Source organism: Geotrypetes seraphini, chromosome 2, assembly GCF_902459505.1.
Source record: "Geotrypetes seraphini chromosome 2, aGeoSer1.1, whole genome shotgun sequence".
NCBI classification, from domain to species: Eukaryota; Metazoa; Chordata; class Amphibia; order Gymnophiona; family Dermophiidae; genus Geotrypetes; species Geotrypetes seraphini.
In genome coordinates this window covers 494664998-494689765 of record NC_047085.1, presented here as the reverse complement: position 1 = coordinate 494689765, position 24768 = coordinate 494664998, and the positions used below count along the sequence as shown (strand labels likewise).

The window sequence follows — 24768 nt, the reverse complement described above, 5'->3', positions numbered from 1 at the left end:
GTGCCAGCCGCCAGGTCCTGATAGAACTCCAGCCGATGTCCTTCCCAGGTCACGGTACCCAACTCTGGCTCGACGGAAGATCTGTTCTTTAAGCACGAAGCTCTGAAGGCACAGCACGATGTCTTTAGGCTGGTCAGAGGTGCGTGGCCCCAGCGCTCGATGGGCACGCTCAAGACCCGGCTCCAGGGTGTCATTCTGTAACAACCAGTGGAGTAAGGCAGTAATGGTAACCCGTACATCTTTATATTCCGGTAGGTCAGGGAGACCCCGCACCCGCAGGTTATTATGCCGAGTGCGGTTCTCCAGGTCCTCCACCTTATCCAAAAGAAGCTGATGGTCCGCAGCAGTACTTTCCAAGGAGCGCCGCACTCCGGTCACATTCTCCTCGCAATTATCCATACGCATTTCCATAACTTCCACTCGTGTGCCCACTTCCACCAGGTCTGTGCATAACTCCTGCACCGCCTCTCGGACCTGCACCGCCACAGCCGAAATCTCGGCTTTAACTTCCGAGATCCAGCGTTGCATGTCACTTTTCGTGAGCGGTTCCGCGGGGGAGCATTCCGGGACCGGCTCAGTCAGCATGTCCGCTACCGCCGCTAGAGCCCCACTCATGTGCGCCGCCTCGCCGCTGCTGGTTTCTAGGCCCACTCCTCCACGTGCCGTCCGGCTCAGCGCATGCTCCAACGTGCGCTGGCCGGTTTTCTCTAGCGGCAATTTTTTGCGCGTTGCCATGGGGTCTTTGTGTCTTCTCCCTCCAGACCGCCGCCCGAAAAAGAATTTTTGCTCGTTTTACTCAGCAAATTTGATAGTTTATCGCCGGGCCCGAACGGAGCTCTCAGATCAAGCTCCCGTTCGCATCGGTGACGTCACTTCCTCCTCCTCTTTTCAAGTTTCTCACGTGGAAAGTGGTCTTCCTTATTGCTCTAACCTCTGCCAGGAGGGTCAGTGAGCTACATGCACTAGTTGCGGATCCACCTTTTACAATCTTTCATCATGACAAGGTGGTTCTGCGTACACATCCAAAGTTTCTCCCTAAGGTTGTCTCTGAATTCCATCTCAACCAATCCATTGTTCTGCCTGTCTTCTTTCCAAAACCTCACTCTCATTCTGGAGAACAGGCTCTACATACTTTGGACTATAAGAGGGCTCTAGCTTACTATTTAGAGCGTACTAAGCCCCACAGATCAGCTCCCCAACTCTTTCTGTCCTTTGAACCGAATAAATTGGGACGTCCTGTTTCTAAACGTACGTTGTCTAATTGGCTTGCAGCGTGCATTTCATTCTGTTATGCTCAGACCGGACTGACACTGGAAGGTTCTGTCACGGCCCATAGAGTTCGAGCTATGTCAGCATCTGTAGCTTTCCTCCGTTCCACGCCTATTGAGGAAATCTGCAAGGCTGCTACTTGGTCCTCAGTTCATACTTTTACATCTCACTATTGTCTGGATGCATTCTCCAGACGGGATGGACACTTCGGCCAATCTGTTTTGCAAAATTTGTTTTCCTAATGGCCAACCTTCCCTCCATCCCTCTTTTTGTTAGCTTGGAGGTCACCCATCAGTCAAGAATATGCTGCCTGCTTGTCCTGGGATAAAGCACAGTTACTTACCGTAACAGGTGTTATCCAGGGACAGCAGGCAGATATTCTTGCGTCCCACCCACCTCCTCGGGTTGGCTTCTTAGCTGGCTTATCCTAACTGGGGACCGCACGCCTCTGTCGGGCGGGAAGGCACTCGCGCGTGTGCGGTGCGGCCTACTAGAACTTTCCAAGTTCTTAGAGTGCAATCACTCTAAAATTGTCCGTACCGGGGCTCCGTCGGTGCCGTCACCCATCAGTCAAGAATATCTGCCTGATGTCCCTGGATAACACCTGTTAACGGTAAGTAACTGTGCTATATTGAACTAAGGCCAGCACTGGGCAGACTTGCATAGTCTGTGTCTGTATATGGCCGTTTGGGGGAGGATGGGCTGGAGAGGGCTTCAATGGCTGGGAGGGTTTAGATGGGATGGAGTGGGTTTTAACGGAGATTTTGGCAGTTGGAACCCAAGCACAGTACCAGGTAGAGCTTTGGATTCTTTTGAGCACCTGCTCATTGAAGGACCTTACTCTTAAGATGGTCTTCTTGGTGGCTATTATTTCTGCTAGACGTGTTTCGGAGCTGCAGGCTCTCTCTGTTGTAGTGCTCCCTTCCTGGAGTTTTCTAGGGGATGGGTCATGGTGAGGCCTGTTCCTTTCTTTCTAGCAAAGGCAGTTTTTCATGTCAATCAGTCTGTGGTCCTCCCGGTGCTGGGTAGTTGGGCGGGTTCTTCGGAGCAGAAATAGTTGCGCAAACTAAATGTTGGTCGGGTCCTTCTCGCTTACGTGCGGAGGACGTCAGGAAATCAGATCATCTTTTTGTCCTTCTAGCGAGTCCTTGTAAGGGGGATGGCGCTTCCAAGGCTACCATTGCGTGCTGGATCAAGGAGATTATTGCTTCCGCTTACCTTCTGCAGAAAAAGCCTGTTTCAGAATTTCTCAAGGCTTATTCCACTCGTGGTCAGGCAGCTTCTTGGGCTGAGTCTTCATTGGTGCCTCCAGTGGATATTTGTAAGGCTACAGTCTGGTCTTCTCTGCAGTCCTTTGTCGTACACTACTGTGTGGACATTCAGACGCATCGGGACGCGGTGTTCGGTGAGCCTGTTCTGGTGTCAGCCCTTCGGGAGTCCCATCCATAATGGGGACTGCTTTGGTACGTCCCGCTTGTAAGATTAACCTATGCCAGTCTGGAGAGTTGCTAAAGAAGGAGAAAATAGATTCTTACCTGCTAATTTATTTTCTTTTAGCCTCTCCAGACCAGCTTAGGACCCCCACCCTGTCTATTGTCGTTTTGTTCTTGCATGCAGATTTTGCTTTTTTGGCGGATTCTAGTATTTTTCTAGGGTCTGGAAGATCTAAGAACAGCAGCTGTGGCTCAGCTGGCGAGCTTTGGGGTCCTTTTACCATTTGCATTTGTTCCTTTGCATTTTCCAACAGCGTTCCTATTTTTTATTAGTTGTTACTCCTGTTCGGAGTCCTGTTTTTTTCTGTTTAAAGTTCTTAGTGCTGCTTGGCTATTTGGCAGACTGAGGTAATTAGGGAGGAGTCACCTGATATGTACTATTCCAAAGTTTTGTCTCGGTGATGATGAGATATAATCCGTTTGTAAGATTAACCTATGCCAGTCTGGAGAGGCTAAAAGAAAGTAAATTAGCAGGTAAGAACCTCATTTCTGTTTATTCAAGAAAGAATAAAACAGTTTCTTTCATTAATACTTCCATACAATTCACTCTTTCCAGGTTTTAGCAAAAACACAGTCCTTGCTGATAGGAACAAAAGAAAGGCTTTGAAATCTCCCAAAATTAGCATAAGCATTTTATTAAAGAACTTTTCTATCTTCAGGAAAAATAAACATGGTCTCATTCATTCAATTATGCTTCATTAGCAACTTAGTACAAAGGTACAAGCCCTCAGCATGACTTGCTTAACTTCCAAAGAGAAAAAGGAAAAATAAAACATGAGAAAACCAGCACATTATTCCTTACAGTGCTAAGCTTTACAATTGCACATTGGAGCAGAGTTTCCACTTGGTCATTAGCTAAGAAATCTTAACAGTTTGAACGGGACAAGCACAGCCCCAGATAGGTGGGGGATGGGTTTCCTCCCATTTACTCTGTGCAAAGAAAAAAAAAACCTACCAGTGCACAAAACTTCACGGTTTTCCTTAGACATTCAGGAGTTTCATTATTCAAGGCTTTCCGTCTTTGCATACAGTTCACTATCCTTCATTTCTTTCCTGATAACACATTCCATGGAAAAAAGAAAAATACAACTTTCCTTTGTGCCTCAGCACCTCAGCACAGCTGCTGCATTTAGTTTTAAATTCAAGAATACTCTGACCTGCTGGGCTATGACTACAGCTCCATGCTATTATTCTCTAGGCATTCTGCTTTGCTTTCCGTTCTGTTCCTCCTCTCTCCTGCTCCTTCCTCTGCTCCTCCTTTCTACCTGGCAAGCTATCGGAGATAAAGGGCCTTGCATTACCCTGCCCCCAACCCCTCTGCTAACTCAGGAAAATTCTTAAAGGAACCTTTTACCATGGGTTCTAAATACTGTCTCTTAAAGGGACAGGAATAAACCTAGGGAATTTTGGCAGTTGTAGTTTTCTGCTCTGGGGCATTTCCAGGAATAATCTCTGCTTGAAGGCAGTAACAGAGACCCAAGGGCACTGAATAAAGGATCCCCACTGTGCTGCCCAGGGTCACTGTCACAGTAGAATGAGAAACTTTCATAGCTGACATGGAAGATGCTTGTAGGTTAGAAACTTGCTTCTCTACCTTAATCGTGCATGCATCCAAAATTTTAATGTTAGAATCAACATTCTCAAGATTTTCGACCACCTCTTTTGAAAACTGTTAAGATTGAGTTATGACTAATATTAGGATGGAGAAAATGCTGGAATCAATTTGACACAAATCTTTTAAGGACACTTCCTCTTTATTTTCTTCAGAGCTTTCCAGACCCTCGGCTAATAAAGTAACTTGAGGCATTTTTATATGGGATACTTCCTGAGAGATATGAGGCTTCATTAGAAGCACTAGGATCAACTTCGGGACCCAGTTCCACAGGAAATCCAGGAGGGAGAGGAGGAGTTATTTCTGGAGAGCTAAGTGAAGCACCAGAGATTTGATCCAATTTCTTTGTCTGACTAGTATTAACCTCCAGAAATGTCAAATGTTTCTCCATTGGGCCAGAGGAGAAAGGGATTGAAACTTTAATTTTACCTTTGCGTTTCCCCATAACATAAGCTAATATTTAACACCAAATATAACAAAAGTATATCAAGGAGAAACACAAACCTCACTCCAAGGGGCTCTCAAGGGGTCTGGCCTCTGTGGCCGCGTACCACAGAGGCTGTAGCATTTTATGTCCAATGACAGGGGCCTCGTTGATGGTATAAGTGGCCCTCTTAGTGCCTGCCCAAATCGTGGCAGTAAAAACTGTGAAGACAGGGAGACCAGTAGGTAATAATCAAAATGGCCCACTGTCCTTCAGCAGATGCCTTCCACAACACGCTCTCTCCCGGACTCATTCTTATTTGCTTATTGATAGAGAAAGCAAGTTGCTGACCTATAAGAAGTGTTCTCTGTAGACATACATTCCTATCTCCCTTCAAAACGTTCACTAATTCTGAGCTATGGGGGAGTGGTTCCATTCTGGCACTGTCAGATGATGCCATTGACTTGTGTCTGATTAATCCTGCTATCTAGAAAGAACAAGTAAGCAGCATCGGTACTCATCAGTAATTAAAAATATTAGGGTGAGACTTTCGCTTTGAATAGAATGATAAAGGCAAATAAAAGTTGTATGTACTGTCTGTATACTCTTTTCAGTATTATACTTCCTTCAAAACAGTCCTGAAGAGGCAACATTTACTTGTTAGCTGTTGAAAGAGAACTTATTTGAATGTAGTGTATCGCAAACTGTGTACTGCCTGAGATTCCAGGTGTGCCATGAGACACTAGGGAGGAGGAGATGCGCTGGCTAACTGTCTACAGGACGTGCCTCTTGTGGTGAGAGGCACATCCTGTAGGCAGTCAGTCAGTCTGCACCAGCACCTCTCCTCTCTGTGCGTTCTTCCCTTCCAACACCCCCACTGAAGGGCCTTCGTGCATGCGCGGACGTCGATATAATGATGTCGTGCATGTGATGTCATTGCATTGACGTCCGCACACTTTCTGGATGCCTCAAGCCACAGCCACCACCTTTAATGTGCCTCAGTTTGACAAAGTTTGCGAGACACTGGCCTAGAAAAATGTAAAAGGGATATATTTAATTTTAATAGGCATTTTTTCCTCAATCTTGTTGTCTTTCACTTCTCAGACTGAAATCAAAGGGGAAAGTGAAACTGAAAGTGGTGAAAGAGCCTCATGTAGAACAAATGAGAAACCTACTAATAAGGAAGAAGATGGTGAGATCTCTGAAAATAAGACAGGTGACTGCTAGTCTTAACTTTGAGCAACAGGGATAACATGGTACGATGTGATTATCTCTCCCAAAATTTTCAACTGCTGGTTTCCATTCAATATTTTGCCCAAGATGTAGAAATGAAGGAGGGCACATAATATCATGAAGAGACATGTATGTCACTTTATATATTTTTATTTTTTGTTATGTCTTTTTATTTTGACTTTGTATGTGATTTTTAAATCCACCTGGAATTTAGGCAGAATATATAGTAAATGTTGTGAGCTCTAAACTAAAGAAAATTTGTTTTAATACTAAATATATAAACTCCACTTGTAGCAGATGTATGTTGTAGATCCAAATTTTTAAGTGTGAAGAAAATAGATAGATAGATATATAGAAACAAAGAAACATGACGGCAGATAAAGGCCAAAAGGCCCATCTAGTCTGCCCATCCACAGTAACTATTATCTCTTTCTCTCCGAGAGATCCCACGTGCCTATCCCAGGCCCTCTTGAATTCAAACACAGTCTCTGTCTCCACTACCTCTTCCAAGAGATTGTTCCACACATCTACCACCCTTTCTGTAAAAAAAAGTTTTCCTCAGATTATTCCTGAGCCTATCACCTCTTAACTTCATCCTATGCCCTCTCATTACAGAGTTTCCTTTCAAATGAAAGAGACTCGACTCATGCACATTTATATTATGTAGGTATTTAAACGTGTCTATCATATAATAATAATAGTAACAGCTTATATACCGCAATACCGTGAAGTTCTATGCGGTTTACAAAGATCTTTAAGTCTGTCCCCATACGCCTTATCACAAAGACCACACACCATTTTAGTAGCCTTCCTCTGGACCGATTCCATCCTTTTTATATCTTTTCGATGGTGCGGCCTCAAGAATTGTACACAATATTCTAAATGAGGTCTTATACAGAAGCATCAATGCCTCCTTTTTCCTACTGCCATACCTATTCCTATGCAATCTAGCATCCTTCTAGCTTTCGCCGTCACCTTTTCAACCTGTTTGGCCACCTTAAGATCATCACATACAATGATACCCAAGTCCCGCTCTTCTGTCGTGCACATAAGTTCTTCATCCCCTAAACTGTACCGTTCCCTCTGGTTTTTGCAGCCCAAATTCATGACCTTGCATTTCTTAGCATTAAATTTTAGCTGCCAAATTTCAGACAATTCTTCATTCACAATCCAGCGTGTCTACTCTAATGCAGATTTTGGGTATCATCCACAAAGAGACGAATCTTACCCAACAACCCTTCAGCAATATCATTTATAAAAATATTAAAAAGAATAGGCCCAAGAACAGAACCTTGAGGCACACCACTGGTAACATCCCTTTTATAATAATAATAATAATATAATAATAACTTTATTTTTGTATACCGCCATACCCCGAAGAGTTCTAGGCGGTTCACATTATTTAGACAGAGATTACACAGCGATCTCCATTGACTACCCTCTGTCACCTTCCACTCTACCAGTTCCTGACCCAGCCTGTCACTTTGGGACTCAGTTTATTTATTATACATCTGTGTGGAACACTGTCAAAGGCTTTGCTAAAATCTAAATACACCACATCTAGCACACATCCTCTATCCAATTCTCTGGTCGCCCAGTCAAAGAAATTGATCAGATTTATCTGATAAGACCTACCTCTAGTGAATCCATGTTGCCTCCAGTCCTGTAATCCGTAGATGACGTCACCCACATGTGAGAATATCATGCCTGCTTGTCCTGGGATAAACTCTGTTCCCATTCTAGGGGGGTGCGTTCCCCCCTTGTTGAGTTTCACATTTCTGAGCAACTTAAAACATATTGATTACACTTCATAGACAGGTTTGTGTTGAATGCGAAGTCAGTTCATATATTATTTATTTTGCATCCATCTTTGGCATTAACTTAATATTCAATTTTTCTGCTTTCTTTTCAAAATCTACGTTTCCATGTCTTACCTTCCCTTCTATCTCTCTCTTCTTCCATCCCTATTTCCATGGTCTGACATCTCTTTCTTTCCTTTCTCTCCCTCCCTCCCTCCTTCCTTCCTTTCCCCTGGTCTGGCATTTGTCTCCTTCCCTCCCCCAACTTTTTATTTCTTTCTTTCACCCTGCCTCCTTCTTTCTTTCTCTCTCTCCATGCCCCCTTTCTTTCTATATGTCTGTCTTTCTCTCTCTCTCTGTGCCCCCTGTCTTTCTTTTTTTCTTTCCCCTCAATCCTGCCTACAAGCTAAGTAAAAAATTTTCAAATTTGCCACAGGTGCAGTGACGTTTGCAATTTTAAAGGCAGTACCTTGTTTGGACATTTTTTGAAGTTTTTAGAGATGAATCTTTCATATATACCTTTGAAGGAAGTGATCAAAGATTTTTCATAAAAGGACTATGACTGGAAGGTAAACTCTTTCTCCAAGGGAGGTCTCATAACCTTCCCTTCAGAGTTTCGTATCTCTGAGCTTTTTTATAAATTTGTTTGATCACCCTTCATAGGTTAGTTATCTATACAGGCCAGTTCTCTTCAGTGTTTATCACAGTATTAAACCAGGGCTGTTTTAATAGTATTAATATTTTAAATAAATAAAAATAGGTGAGAGTGAGCCTCCTGTGAGGGGCATAGTGAGATGTGTTTGCAGGATTATTGGATCAAGGAAAATGGAAACTTTGCAACCTCAGGTTGGGGCAAAGCTCTCCCAGGTTCATCATAATTGACTGTTTAGCGTGCATGGGAGAAGGTTTAATGTCCAAAATATATGCTTGCTGAAAGGTCCATTGCCCCTTTGAATGTGTGCTATGCGTATTATTAACTTAGAACCCTGAATGCTAAATTTTATTGTGCTATTTTACTTCACACTCTCCTTTATTATCCAGTCATTTTGGTTTCATTTTTTTCAGCATTTAACATTTCAGAATGTAATAAAATATGCCAGTAAAATAAAAGTATATCTTTCTGAGCATTTGAATCTCCTGTAGAAAAAAATAAAAAAGCAAAACCAATAAAATTGGCATCCTTCCATCCAAGTAAAAAAAAGATAAATCAAAATGGATTTGGAGCTAAAGAACAGCTGTGACTCTTAGTAGGTATGGTAAGGATATCTTACCTGTAGCTGAATGAAGACAATGGGAAAATATTTGTGAAAATCTAAGAATGAGGGGGGGGAGGGAGTAGTGGGAAAATGAGAATTTTAAGGTTACTCTTACATTAATATACCTTAATCCTGATCCCATACAAACTTTGTTTTTTCATAATGAAAATTTTACTGTTTAGAAGATGAGGCAGAGGAGAACAAGGAAAATGTTGATTTAGCCAAGGAAAAGGAAATTAGCCTTATGAAGAAGAAAATGGAGTATGATATTTCAGAAGGGAATGTGGTAACTGCTGCTGCTGCTGCTTTAGCCTCTGCTGCAACCAAGGCAAAGGTATGATATGAGATTGTTGTCACTTACCTTACTACCTTTTAACAGTAAAGTAATGCTTTTTTCTGTTGCCTGATAGACCGGTATGGTTCTTTACAGATGGGTTTATATCTCACTATGGCCAGCAGGTGGAGACAGAGACCAAACTTGGTTGTAGTGTATTAACTGAGGCTCCCCTCTCCTAAACCAGTCTTTCTCAGTCTCCAAAGCAGTGTGGTAAGACTAACTTGGCTCCTCCTGTTAGGCCTAGGCCTGTTGGAATTTGTTCTAGGGCTCCTGGTCCCTTTTTATTGCCGGATAGAACTTGGACGGGTCCTGTTTGGGGATCCATCCGACCTTGGGGATGTCAAACCCGGCGGGTCTCGGGCGGCACCGATACCGATCAGGCCTCCGGTTTTGAGTGCCAGTTGGGTCTGTTCTGAGAGAAAGAAATAAAATAAAACCCAAATCCTGTGCCAGTCTAAAGGGCTATTTTCCTTTTCATGTGCTGTATTTTTCACTAACCTGCACTTCTTTTCTAGCTAGGATGCGTTTCAAGCACAATGAGCACTTTGCAGGGGAAAAAGTGCTCATTGTGCTCCAAACACGAGGCACTTGCAGCCGGCATATGCAAGCATTGTGCAGGGCGGAGCGGTGGGGGATCCTCGTCGACATCGGCAGCCAGACAACCCCGACACAAGTGCCCCACGAATCGGCAGCTGATCGCAGGGATGCACAGGCTTCCCCCAACGCCCACATGGGAGGTTTTTCAGCCATCGACGATCAGGGTAAAGAGGATTCCCTTACCGCCGAAGTGGCTGGGACGGTTCAGACTTCCCAGACACTACGGGTCTCCAATTTTTGTGGTTTCAGCTCCATTTTTGGCGGAAGCACCTTCATTTTTTCTTTAGCTTCAGGTGGCCTTCCCCCTGTATTGTGTTGGCAGGGAGTTCCTTGGGGCCGCCAGGGATTTTTTCCCCTAATTTCATGTTAGCCTTATGCAAGGCTTATTTGCTTGCAACCGGAGGGTCTTGGGGGAGTGCTCTTCCCTCGACGTCCTCTACTGTTCGCCCTCACACAGCACCCATTTTGTCCTTCGCTACTCCTCTCTCATCCAAGCAGCCCCGGGTCTCTTGGGATGATGATTTTTCTCAAGAGGAGCGAGAGTTTGTGGATGAGGACCTGGACCTTTGGGGTGACCACCGGTATCCTCTCAGGGGAACGGATTCCGCTAGCAGGGGGTTTTCGCTTCCATCGGTTGGCGAGGATGCATCCGTGGTACGTATTTTTTTACTGGGACGAGCTCCACAAGCTTATTCTTCAGGTCTCCTCAGTGCTGTGTTTTGAGGACACCATCTTGGAGCCCCAGCTTGTTGTAGACCCCTTGCTTTGGGGGATCCTCTCTGTTTCCCGCTCTTTCCCTATGCATCAGGATATTCGGGATATTGTGCTCACCCAATGGCAGGTGCCTGAGGCCCTCTTTCGCTTCTCGCATTCCATGGCCCGCCTGTACCCCATCCCTGAGGGGGATCAGGATACCTTGAAGTCGCCGGTAGTAGACGCAGTGTTCTTGGCACTCATAAAGCGGCATACTGTGCCTGCAGAGGGCGGCTTTGCTTTAAGGGACTCTCCTTAAGCAAAGCTTTGATGCTTATGCCCTGGCGATCCATGTGGCAATGTGTGGTGGACTGGATTCTCAGGCAGTTTTTCGGTGGGCCGAGCGGGTCCTTGACCGGGAGGAGTTAGTTGAGCAGGAAGTTGCCAAAATTGAGATGAGTACTTCTTGTCTCTCAGATACCATATTATGACCTGCTGAAAACTTCGGCCAAGTCTATGGCTTTTGGGGGTGGCTGCCCGTCGTATCTTGTGGCTGAGGGCATGGTCGGCAGATGCAGCCTCCAAGGCTAAGCTAACTAAATTTCCCTTTAAAGGATCTTTTTTATTTGGTGAGGAGTTGGACAAATTGGTTCAGACTCTCACTGACTCTAAGGTTCCTCGCTTGCCTGAAGACAGAGCTAGGCCTTTTGCGCAGGGTGGCACTGCTCGAGGGCACAGACATGATTTCCGCCGGATCCGCCCTGGTCGAGGGGGCCCTTCCTTTCTGGCCTCAGGGGCTTCCAGGGGCTGTTTCTTTCAGCACTTGCAGTCTTTTCGGGGGTGGCCCGCCAGGGTGCTGGCAATTCTGACTCTTTGCCAGTGCCTCCTCTGGTTCCAGTGGGCGCCTGGCTGCACGACTTCTTTCCAGCATGGGCAGAGATCACGTCCGATCAGTGGGTGCTGGAAGTGATTCTGGACGGTTATGCTCTAGAGTTTGCTCAAGCCTTGCCAGATCATCACTTCTGCTTCTCAGATGGTGTGGAAGAAGTGAGCCTTTCACTAGACCCTCCACAAATTGCTGGATCTCAAAATAGTGGTTCCTGTGTCTTCTCAGGAGTGTTGCACCAGCAGGTTTTCAGTTTACTTTGTAGTACCTAAGAAAGAAGGGACCTTATCCCAGGACAAGCAGGCAGTGATGCACAATTGGACGAATAACCCAAATCACAGTTACCGGATGCTAGGGTTCACCTTGGAGAGCTAGCACCCAAAAAAGGATCTGTGTGTCATCATAGACAATACGATGAAACCTTCCACCCAATGTGCGATGGTGGCCAAAAAAGCAAATAGGATGCTAGGAATTATTAAAAAAAAGGATGGTTAACAAGACTAAGAATGCTATATTGCTCCATGGTGTGACCTCACCTGGAGTATTGTACTCGATTCTAGTCTCATTATCTCAAGAAAGATGTAGCGGCACTAGAAAAGTTTCAAAGAAGAGTGGCCAAGATGATAAAGGAGATGGAACTCCTCCCTTATGAGGAAACTTATATTAATAACAATAATTCTACTCTGACTACTCTTAGGAAATTGTTGTACTCATGCTATTTATATTTTGTATTTCGCCGATTGTCCTGCTCTCTTCAGTGTAAGAAAATCCCAGAAATCGTCTGATTGTGGCAGTATAGAAGAATAAAGTTATGTTATGTTATGAAAGACTAAAAAGGTTAGGGCTCTTCAGCTTGGAAAAGAGACAGCTTGATTGAAGTCTACAAAATCCTGAGTTGAGTAGAACATGTACAATGGATTGATTTTGCACTCTGTCAGAAATTACAAAGACTAAGGGGCACTCAAAGTTACAGGGAAATACTTTTAAAACCAATAGGAGGAAATATTTTTTCATGCAGAGAATAGTTAAACTCTGGAGCGTGTTGCCAGAGGTTGTGGAAAGAGAGGATAGCGTAGCTGGTTTTAAGGTTTGGACTATTTCCTGGAGGAAAAGTCCATAGTCTGTAATTGAGAAAGCCACTGCTTGCCCTGGATTGGTAGCATGGAATGTTGCTACTCTTTGGGTTTTGGACAAGTACTAGGGACCTGGATTGGCCACCATAAGAACAGGCAACTTGGCTTGATGGACTATTGGTCTGATCTAGTAAGGCAGTTCTTTTGGGAGGTATGTGGCACTGCGTGGGTTTCCCACCTCTCTTCCTCCTCAATTGCCACTGCCGCCAGGGTTTCCATGCCCTCCAGCTGCATCGCCAAAGCCAACTCGGAAGGCTTCCCTCCAATGTCAGAGCTGATGATGGAGGGAAGCCGCGTAGATCGGCCGAGGATCCCAGTTACCTCAACAGTCATTCCTGCCTTGCTGGGACTCTGAAAGTTCTGCCACCTGTGACGTGAATGATCTGGTATCACATTTCTAGACTGCACAGAGGTTTCCTAAGGAAAACAATTTAATTGATTACTCTGGTGAGCTGAACACAGGGAGATAGTGACTTTCTTTCTTTTTTTTTTAAATTCTTTATTCATTTTATCTCTTACAAGTGCATAAATAATTGATAAACTGGTTTGTATACATCACTTGAAATTCTTATCATTTTGACATTAATACATAAGATTTAATCCCTTCCCTCCCATCCCTCTCACACTATAACGATAACTATAGTGACTTTCTTCAAGATGCATACAGAACTGGTATTGGACAGGATTAGAATACAATACAATAAATCAATTTCTAGACCACATAACCAAATAGTTCTATGCGGTTCACAAAAGATTAATAAGAATACAGAAGGATCTGAAAGTAAGGAATCTAGTTTCTCTATAAATTTATTAAAGAGATGTCTTCAGTTGCCTTCTAAACTGAAGATAAGAGTGGGTTGTCAAGTACAAATGCCTGAAATCATCATCATGCAGAGCAGCTTGAAAGGAAAGTTGTCGCTCATGAAATTTTTTAAGTTTACAGCCGTTAGCTGTTGGATAAACAAACAGAGCGTGAAGTGTTTCTGAATTGGTATTGTGGGGCCTGGCCGGTGACAACTTTATAATACAAGCAACCCAATTTAAAAATAATGCGCGCTTCAACAGGGAACCAGTGCATCTCGCGGTACAATGGAGTAACGTGATCATATTTTCTATGATTGTATATAAGTTTAATTGTGGTATTCTGAATAATACAGTCTTAAGATATTATTTTTGAATCCGTCAAGGTAAACTATATTACAGTAGTCAAGCTGGCTCAGCACCAGGGACTTCCAGCAGTTCTGCTGACTCTTAGCTCAATAATCTTAATTCCTAACCACTAGACCAGGGGTGCCCAACCTTTTGGCTTCCCTGGGCCGCATTGGCCGAAAAAACTGTTTCTGGGGCCGCATAAATGCGCAAACACTGCAGCAAGACAGAGGAGGGAGCCGGCAAGACGGTAAACACCTGGGGGCAGCAGAGGAAAACACTGCATCGCCCTCGACTGGGGCCACACAAAATACTTCACGGGGCCGCAGGTTGGACACCCCCACACTAGACTATACGTTTTCTCCATTGTGGTTACTGTATATATATAAACTTTCATCAAGACAGCTATTGAATAAAAACATTCAAATTAAAAAAAAAAAGAGAGCTAAGCAAGAAAAACTTAGATATACCCATACCTGTACAGGACAGTTTCAAAGTGATTAATTTTCATATATCTATTAAATTACTACTTATTTTTACTTCTCTTCCTTTGCATATCATAAAGTGGAAAGGAATCAGTCACAAAAATGTAAATAGATATAAACAATATATATATATATTTTTTATTTCATACGCTTGTAGACTAAAAATAGGGCTTAATTTGCCATTCTTACTAAGGCTTTGTTGAATTAATGTAAGGATGAGATTGCTAAACATCAAATATGAAAGTTGAGAATCTTTGTTTTAAAGAGTGTGGTATAATTAACACTTCCAAACTGAAAAACAGTTGGAAGACTTGGGTGTTTATCTTCACATTTAAAATTGCATGTTACTTTAGTTTCACAGAATGAGTTTTTGTTTCTGCTGGGAGTAAACTTTGCTTTTCAGTAAAAGTGTGGCAGTTTGCTTGATAATATAGGGAGGACAATATACAAAAGCCCTTTATCAGGTAAATTATTATTTTAAACTTAGCATATTTTAATCAAACATGAAGATTGAATACTTCTGTACTGTATTTCAGAGAAAGAATAATCCTTCCATGTTTAAGATATTTGTGGTGGGGAATTATCAAGCTGCAATTGGACTTTAAGCCACAGTATTTGTTCTGTAACATGACTTAAAGGACACTAACACAGCGTAACCTACACTATTATGGCAATATTTTAGTCAACATGTGTTACATAATAACAAGATGCAAAACACGCAAATTCATATAAAGCAGCTCATTACTATGTAAATTCCTTTAAGCAACTTTTAGTTGGGGTGATTTTACCACCCAGGAGCACTGGGTTACCTCTTAAAGAGGTCCTAGTACAGGGCCTACCCCACAACCCCCCCCCCCCCCCCCCAAAAAACAACAACAAAAAAACAGGTCCATGAAGATCTCCACACCTCCTCTTCAGTGACTCATACCATTACAAATTGATAGTGTTCTAGGGGATGGACTGGAACGATCGCCATTTGGGATCCAGATTGTCACTGGTGATCCCATTGTAGTAGTCTTGCAGTACTATAAGAGCATATATCTTTCCTTACAAGCCTTTGGGAGGGGGGATTGGGAGTACTATTGAGAGGGATCTTAATGGAGGCTCCTCAATGAGGACTTGTACATACAGTATTGGCTGCACCTATGTACACAAGTCCCTGGCTGCAGCTTAGCAAGGTGGCAGGGGTGGTCAGCAACCTGCATTACAGAAATCCTGCAGGTCAGTGACTCCTATGGTAAATTAAGTTGTGGTTGGGATTCAGCTATTTGACTTTTTTGGAGAAGACTAATGCTCTTTACCCAAAGCAAACTGGCTTTCATTTATACCATTGCATGAGATTGATTTCCATGTACTGTGTTTATTATACGTAAATAAATATCATGCATATTCATTATGGAAGTCTTGAAAACCCAACTGAGTTGTGGTCCTTGCAGGCAGCCAAATTGCTCAAGCCTCCCGTGCAGCCATCTGTTCCCTCTTGGGATTTGAATCTGGTCTTATCTGGGGTGGTGCGCCCCCCTTTTGAGCCTTTGGGCACCTGCTCATAGAAGGACCTTATTCTTAAGGCGGTCTTCTTGGTGACTATTACTTTTGCTAGATGTGTTTCAGAGCTGCAGGCTCTATCTTGTAGATCTCCCTTCTTGGAGTTTTCTAGGGAGCGGGTAGTGTTGAGGCCTGTTCTTTCTTTTCTGCCAAAGGTAGTTTCTCCTTTTCATGTCAGTCAGGCAGTGATCCTCCCGGTGTTGGGTAGTCGGGAGGATTCTTCTGAGCAGGAACAGTTGCGCAAGCTAGATGTTTGTTGGTTTCTTCGCTCTTATATGCAGAGGACATAGGGGTTCGGGAAATCAGATCATCTCTTTGTCCTTTTTGCGGGTCCTCATCAGGGGGATAGCACTTCTAGAGCTACCATTTTCCAAAAGCATTTGGGTATGTTAGTTGTTACTCCTGTTCGGAGTCTTGTTTATTTCTGTTTCCAGTTCTTAGTTCTGCTTGGCTATTCGGCAGACTGATAGGAATAGGGGAACGTACCTATTATGTACTATTCCACAGTTTTGTTTCAGTCTCCATCTGCTGGTCATGATGAGATATATACCCGCTTGTAAGATCCTATATCGGTCTGGAGAAGCTAAAAGAAAGTAAATTAGCAGGTAAGAACCTAATTTCTCATTTGGCTTCTGTCTTATGGGTCACTTGTGACTGTATACACCCTTTGTGGATTGTTTTTAGATTATTGTTTTTAAGTTATTTAGATGCTTATTGAACTACAAACTGGTACATCCAATCTTCTTTTCCACAATCTTTTTGTTGTTTTGCTGCTTCATTTCCTTTGTGGAACCTTTTGGTGCTATTTGGATTTTGTTGTTTTGTCTTCTGGAGGTATCACTTCACCAATTAAAAGGGCTAAGATATTGGCTGCTTTGAATAGACAGAAAGTTGATATAGCATGACTCCAAGAGATAGTGAGCACTATAAATTGTATCTTGCATGGGTGGGCCAGGTCTATTATTCTTCCCCTACTTGTAGGCATGGTGGGGTGGCAGTCCTTGTACACAAAAATTTACATATTTCAATTAAAGTGTTAATAAAATCAAAGAACGGCAGATATTTGATCCTGGACCTAACCCTTCAGAGTCATAAATATTTACTGACAGTGGTTTATGGACCTAACTTCTTTTTTTTTTTTACCAAATTTTCAAACCACCCTCATACATCTTCAAACATCTCAGAAGTGACAAAAGCATAATCTATTTGAGAAAAAGTCCCATGCACCCTAGACAGGTGGGTATAGTCATGTTCATTTGGAGGAAGAAGGCGCCAAGGGTCAACCAAATCCAATGCATATCAAAAAAGGGATAGGTCATTCCCTCTCCCAGGGGAATTGTGGTAGTCGAAGACCTACCAGTGGATAAACCAAAAGGTTAAAATCACCTTCGATCAAAAAAGGACATTGTCCCAAATAAGGAGTGCACTTTGCGTTCAGGTCAGTTAAGAAACAACATAAGAACATCTAGTGGTGGCGGATGCCTGGCGAACCCTTCATCCCTTTGACCAGGAGTACACGTTTTACTCCCACCCTCATACCATGTACTCGCGTCTGGACTACCTTCTAGTGTCAAATACTTTTTTTTCTCGGCCTTTATTCATAAACTCCTTACCCCACATGAACCTACATGAGTCCTAAGATCTTCCTCACAGTACCTTCTCCATATACCATCATTGAAAATTATTGGCACACGTCGGGCTACTTCCTTTGCAGTTATTGCTCCTATGTTGTGGAACTCCTTGCCTCTGTATATCAAGGAGGAGAAAAATTTAGCCAAATTTAAGGGAAATTTAAAGACTTATCTTTTCCAGGATGCATATGACTCCTAAACAGATCTCAAATATGGTCAGATTTCTTTGATAATTCTAACTGCCTTCCCTTCCTATTGTGGTCTCCCTTTTATGTATTCTTTTCTTTAAATTTGTAGTTCTCCCACCTTTCCTGCTTGTTTCTGTTAGTCAAATGTTTGTTCTGTGGAAATCTGTCATTATGTCTCCCTCCTTTTCATATAACTTGTAAAACGCTTAGAAATCTTGATTTGCTTTTAATCAAAATGTTAATAAACTTGAAACTTGGACAGAGTCACTATAGAGGATACGTCCCTATTGGATCATTCGGCGGTGGTTCTTACTAAAATTCAGACTTTCTGCCAGGCTTGGCGGGATCTCCCGTTGTCTTTGTTGGGGAGGGCAGCCTTGGTAAAGATGATCTTATTGCCCAAATTTTTATATCCCCTGCAGACGGTACCCTTTTGGGTGTTACAGCGAGATATCAGCAAACTCCATTCTCTTTTTACTACTTTCCTTTGGCATGGTCGAACAGCAAGCATTGCTTATGCGAAGCTGACCCCCTCTAGGAAGGAGGGGGGCCTGGTTCTCCCTGATGTTAGGGCATGTAATGTTGCAGCCCTCGTGCATTTTATACATGCTTGGTTTTCACCTCCGGGATGGATGGATGGAAGGTTGGTATGCTCCCTTTACTTTTTTAAATCTCTTACATTCTCCCCGCGGCACTGGGTGCGCTCTGCCCTCCAAACTGCAGTTTTTGCGACCCTTCTGTATGGCCTGTGGTGGTAGCGTAGTTGTGGGGCTTCTCCCTTTTTGAGGCTGCAGGGTAACCCCAGCTTTCTACCGGGTCTAGGCAATTCCCTTTTTGCTTCTTGGGCTTCCAGGGGGGCTTTGACTCTCTTTCATATGATTGATGCTGATAAGGGAGTTTTATCCCAGGACAAGCAGGCAGGTATTCTCACATATGGGTGACATCATCCGACGGAGCCCCGGATGCGGACGCCTCACAAGCAGACTTGCTTGAAGAAACTAGAAGTTTCGAGTCGCCCGCACTGCGCATGCGCGAGTGCCTTCCCGCCCAGCACAGGGCGCGTCTCCTCAGTTCTTAGTTTTCCGCGGAGCCGAGAAGTCTGTCTTTGACTCTCTGCGTTCAACTTCGTTCACTTTTTGCCTTCTCTTCAACCGTGGTTGGTGTATTTTCTTCACGAATCGCTGTTTTATTTTGTTTTATTTCTTTTAGTTGTTTTTTTGTTGTTTTTTTTTGTCTTCTTCCGTCCGTTCTCCGGGACAGGCCGCTTGGCCGCAGCCCGCAAGCTTCGACTTTGCGGCAGCTATTTTTCGGCCTATGTCCCGGCCTGCTACAGGCTTTAAGAGGTGTAGCAAGTATCAGCGCGCGATCTCCCTCACGGACCCTCAAAGATGCTGCCTCAAGTGCCTTGGGCCAAAACGTCATCCAAGGTCATGCCTGCCTTGACAAACACTTTAGCCTCATGCTTTCAAGCGTCGTTGCATTTTGGTGGACAAGCTCTTCGACATAGAGTCTCCGACTGATCCCTCGACTTCGACGGCATCTTCGGTCTCGACTTCCATCGAGGCTCCTTCTGCGTCTCCTGCTTCCACCTCGAGCCTCATCAAACCTTCATCGTTTGCAGCGGCTCTTGCTTCGACGTCATCTGCTGTATCTTCCCCTGTTTCCTCAGGTCAGATAGCTCAGCAGTTGGTTCCCCTGAGGTGATTAAAGTGTCCAAGACTACTAAGTCGAAACATACTCACACTGCCTCGAAGAAACCTCCAGCCAAGGCAGGTGGTCCGGTTTCAGACGCGGATCCATCCTTTCCAGCTTCTTTCCAGACCATATTAGAGAAGCAGTTTCTTCAGTACCTTACTATTATGGATCCTAAACTGCTTCCTATTATCCTGACTGGGCATTCAGCAGACTCCTGCGAGGTCGAGCCGCTTCCTAAGTCCCAGTCGGAGCTTTCACACTCTTTGCAGGGAGCGAGTGTCTAGTCTGCCATCCAAGCACGAAAAGCAAGGAGTAGATTCTCTGCAAGTGCATCGACGAGAATTCTCACACTCTCAGCAAGGAGCAGAGTCTTTGCGAGTGCATCGAGGTTCCTCCTCCAAACCTCTGGAGCTTCGATCTACAGCCTCTAGCCCTATTCATACATTGGCATCGGCTGCTTACGTCTCTGAGGCGAAATCTCCTCGAGATCTGGTTCTAGACACAGTTCTCACAATCATTTGATGCCTTCATCGAGGCATTCTTCCAGGCATCGTTCTTCGCAGGATAAACCATCTTCCTCGAAGCCTCGCTCTACTCCAACCTCGTCCAGACCACCAACTCCTCGTTCGAGGTCTCCGATGCCGGACCTCGAGGATATTCCGGTCTCGATTGCCTCGTCCAAGTCACCAGGTTCCTTTGATGCTTTTTTCCATGCCGAAGCTTCTTCTTCGACACAAGTTGCCTCGACATCCTTGAGTCCTTCTCGAGGCAAAGTCTTGCCAGATCAGCTATCTTTCTTGTCTTTCCAGCGACAGATGGCTGTGGACTTGGATGTACAATTGGATGCTGGCTCCAAATATTCTAAGGAATATCTAAAAGTCATGCGTCTTCCTCAGCCTCTGGCTGAGAGTCTCAAGCTTCCACTTCATAAGCTTTTGAATCAGACTTTTGCTCGATACATGGAGACTCCTTTTTCCATACCAGCAGTTCCAGGAAAATTGGACTCGAGGTATAAAACTGTGCATCGCAAAGGGTTTGACAACTCGCAGCTTTCTCATCAATCCCTGCTTGTTGAATCCTCTTTGAAGAGATCCCATCCTTCCAAAGTCTATGCCACAGTTCCTCCTGGAAGAGACAAATTCGGACGTCGCATCTACCAGAATGCTATGATGTCCTCTAAAGTCCTCAACTATAATTTTTATTTTATTACTTATTTTGAATTTCTTCTTTTTCTTCTGCCGAAGTTTTTGGCTTATATGGACAATCACATGCATTTTGAGTTTCAAGAAGTCATTGCTTCTTTCTCTCAGTTAACGTCTCCATCTCCTTCAATCATCTTATGATGCTTTTGAGTTATCTGCCTGAGCGGCTGCTTGCTTGGTGGCTATGCGTCGTCTTGCCTGGCTTCGAACCATTGACATGGACTCTAACCTTCAAGACCGCTTAGCTAACCTTCCTTGTCAAGGCAACGACCTCTTTGATGAATCCATCGAGGCAGCCACCAAGAAATTATCTGACCATGAGAAATCATTTGCTTCAATCGTTAGACCCAAACCAAAGCCAGCTCCTGCCAATCCTTCACGCCCTACTGTTATCTATCAAAGGCGTTTTGCTCTAAAGCCGGATCCTTATACTCGCCCGCCTTTGAAAAAACAGCAACCTCAGAAGCAACAGAAATCCCAACCTTCTGCTGCATCTAAGGCTTCTCAGCCTTTTTGACTGTTTACAACAGAGCATAACCTCCACCGTTCTGTCTCTGTCTCCATTTCCCCCTATAGGAGGTCGTCTCCATCATTTTTACAACCGATGGATAATAATTACATCCGACCTCTGGGTGCTTACCATCATCAGAGAAGGATACTCTCTTCATTTCACTCATGTTCCACCAGAGCTTCCTCCAAGAGAGTATCCTTCCAATCCATCCCAGACCACCCTTCTTCTTCAGGAAGCTCAAGCTCTGCTTCATCTCCATGCCATCGAACCAGTTCCCTTGGAACAGCAGAACAGAGGGTTTTACTCCCGTTACTTCCTTGTTCCGAAGAAGACGGGCGATCTGCAACTTATTCTGGATCTCAAGGCTCTCAACAAATTTCTAGTCAAAGAAAAATTTCTAATGTTGTCCCTGGCATCTCTTTATCCCCTTCTCGTGCAGAACGACTGGTTATGCTCTCTGGATCTCAAGGAGACCTACATTCATATTCCCATCCATCCGGCCTCCCGTCAATACCTCAGATTTCGAGTGGGGAATCTTCATTACCAGTACAGAGTTCTACCCTTCGGCCTGGCCTCATCTCCCAAAGTGTTCTCCAAGTGCCTGGTAGTGGTAGCAGCAGCTCTACGGAATCATGGTCTTCAGGTATTTCCTTACCTCGACGACTGGCTCATCAAAGATTTCACTGCTCAAGGGATTATTGTAGCGACCCAACGGACTACCTGGTTCCTACAAAGTTTGGGATTCGAAATCAACTTTCCCAAATCTCAACTTCAGCCCTCACAGAATCTACAATTCATTGGAGCTGTTCTGGACACTGTCCTACTCAGAACATTTCTTCCACAACAACGTCTGGAAGCTCTTCTTCAACTCTGACACACAGTGTCTTCCCGCTCTTCTATCTCAGCAAGACACATGATGGTACTTCTGGGTCACATGGCCTCCACATTAAACGTGACTCCTTTTGCCAGACTTCACCTCAGTGGACCCTGGCATCTCAATGGACATAGGTTTGCGATCCTCTTTCTCGACACATCACAGTCACTCCTTCTTTGAAGAAGTCTCTCCGTTGGTGGATGCTCTCTTCCAATCTTTCCAGAGGCTTGCTTTTTCAAATGCCCCCTCATCAGAAGGTCCTCACGACAGACTCTTCTACCTACGCTAGGAGCGCTAATCTCGATGGTCTCCGTGCTCAAAGCCTCTGGACCAGTACAGATCATCAGTGTCATATCAATCAATTGGAACTCAGAGCGATCCTCAAAGCTCTCCATGCTTTTCAACATCTCCTTCACGACACAGTAATCCTCATTCGCACAGACAACCAAGTCGCCATGTATTATGTCAACAAACAGGGAGGGACAGGGTCTGCCTCCCTTTGTCAAGAAGCTCTGGAGGTTTGGGACTGGGCAATCCGTCACAACACCTTCCTCAAAGCTGTCTACATTCAAGGGGCAAAAAATTGCTTGGCGGACAACTTGAGTCGTCTCCTACAACCTCACGAATGGACTCTCCATTCCTCGCATCTTCATCACATTTTTTCACAATGGGGAATGCCTCAGATAGACCTCTTTGCAGCTCCCCACAACTACAAACTGCCTCAGTTCTGCTCCAGGATATACTCTCCTCACCGCCTCGAGGCAGATGCTTTTCTTCTGGAATGGACGAATCTTTTCCTCTATGCATTTCCTCCATTCCCTCTCATTCTCAAGACTCTGGTCAAGTTGAAGACCGATCATGCCACCATGATTCTAATCGCTCCTCGGTGGCAGAGATAACCCTGGTACTCCCTTCTACTTCAACTCAGCAGCAGGGAGCCATACCTTCTACCAGTTTTTCCTTCTTGGCTTACACAGAGTAAGGGATCTCTACTTCATCCCAACCTGACAGCCTGGTACCTCTCAACATAACCCCTCTTCAGTTTTCTCAATCTGTAAGAGACATTTTAGAAGCTTCTAGAAAGCTTACAACTAGACAATGCTATCACCAAAAATGGACTAGATTTTCTACATGGTGTTTTTCTCATCATAAGGAGCCTCAGCATTCCTCCTCATCTTCTGTTTTGGATTATCTTTTGCACTTATCCAATTCTGGCCTCAAGTCTACATCTATACGAGTCCATCTCAGTGCAATTGCGGCTTTTCATCAATCTATTGAAAGGAAACCCCTCTCTGCTCATCCAGTGGTTGCCAGATTCATGAAAGGACTTTTCAATGTCAAACCTCCTCTCAAACCGCCTCCTGTTGTTTGGGACCTCAATGTTGTCCTTTCCCAATTCATGAAGACTCCATTTGAACCAATTGATAAGGCTCATCTGAAGTATCTCACTTAGAAAGTGGTATTTCTCATTGCCCTCACTTCTGCTCAACGAGTCAGTGAGCTATAAGCTTTAGTTACTGACCCACTATTCACTGTGTTCCATCATGATAAGGTGGTTCTTCGTACTCATCCGAAATTCCTACCTAAAGTGGTCTCAAAATTTCATCTCAACCAATCCATCGTACTTCCAGTGTTTTTTCCAAAGCCTCATTCTCACCCTGGAGAATGAGCTCTTCATACTCTGGCCTGTAAACGTGCTTTGGCCTTCTACTTGGAACGCACCAAACCACACAGATCTGCTTCTCAACTTTTTGTCTCCTTTGATCCAAATAAATTGGGACATCCTATTTCTAAGCGTATCATCTCCAACTGGATGGCTGCTTGTATCTCATTCTGTTATGCCCAGGCTGGATTACCCTTCACAATAAAGTCACAGCCCATAAAGTCAGAGCAATGGCAGCTTCAGTAGCTTTCCTCTAATCTACATCTATTGAGGAAATTTGCAAGGCTGCTAATTGGTCCTCGGTTCATACCTTCACTTCTCACTATTGTCTGGATACTTTCTCCAGAAGGGATGGACAATTTGGCCAGACAGTATTACAAAATTTATTCTCCTAAGTTGCCAACACTCCCACCATCCCATTCTGGTTAGCTTGGAGGTCACCCATATGTGAGAATACCTGCCTGCTTGTCCTAGGATAAAGCACAGTTACTTACCGTAACAGGTGTTATCCAAAGACAGCAGGCAGCTATTCTCACAACCCACCCACCTCCCCTGATTGGCTTCTCTGCTGGCTATCTGAACTGAGAAGACGTGCCCTGTGCTGGGCAGGAAGGCGACTCAAAACTTCTAGTTTCTTCAAGCAAGTCTGCTTGTGAGGCGTCCGCATCGGGGCTCCGTCGGATGACTTCACCTATATGTGAGAATAGCTGCCTGCTGTCCCTGGATAACACCTGTTACGGTAAGTAACTGTGCTTTCTCCACGTTTGCTCATTTCAAGGATACCTGGGAGATTCCCAATCATCAATTTTTTTTGCTTACTTACAACCCCGGCATTATTTTCAGAGTCTACACCAGCAGTATGGATTGGAGTGGCAATGCGGTCTCTTAGTTGAGTATTTATTCAGTGTTCCGGCCTCCCAGAGCTCCCTCTCGGTGTGGTATCGGGTGGTTCGTTCCTTTGCTTCCCTGGGCCACTTAGATTTTCTACTGGACTTGTGGAACTGAGACCTCTCTGCACATTATACCCCTGATACATTTCTGGAACTTTTTGGCATCTTGCATACTTTTGTGAAATCTGCAGCTTGGCATGAGA

At 44.3% G+C, this 24768-nt stretch overlaps 1 protein-coding gene across 4 annotated transcripts in view; it reads left to right on the top strand.

Annotated features, from left to right (window-relative positions):
- SMARCC1 (SWI/SNF related, matrix associated, actin dependent regulator of chromatin subfamily c member 1) overlaps positions 1-24768 on the top strand; it is a 383361-nt gene that overhangs the window by 291761 nt on the left and 66832 nt on the right. For 3 of the 4 annotated variants that reach the window (XM_033931941.1, XM_033931939.1, XM_033931938.1), the window contains exons 23-24: positions 5903-6014; positions 9269-9420. In XM_033931941.1, the coding sequence (XP_033787832.1) occupies positions 5903-6014; positions 9269-9420 (264 nt within the window). The remainder of the gene's footprint in view (positions 1-5902; positions 6015-9268; positions 9421-24768) is intronic. The other variant, XM_033931940.1, reaches the window with a different exon arrangement.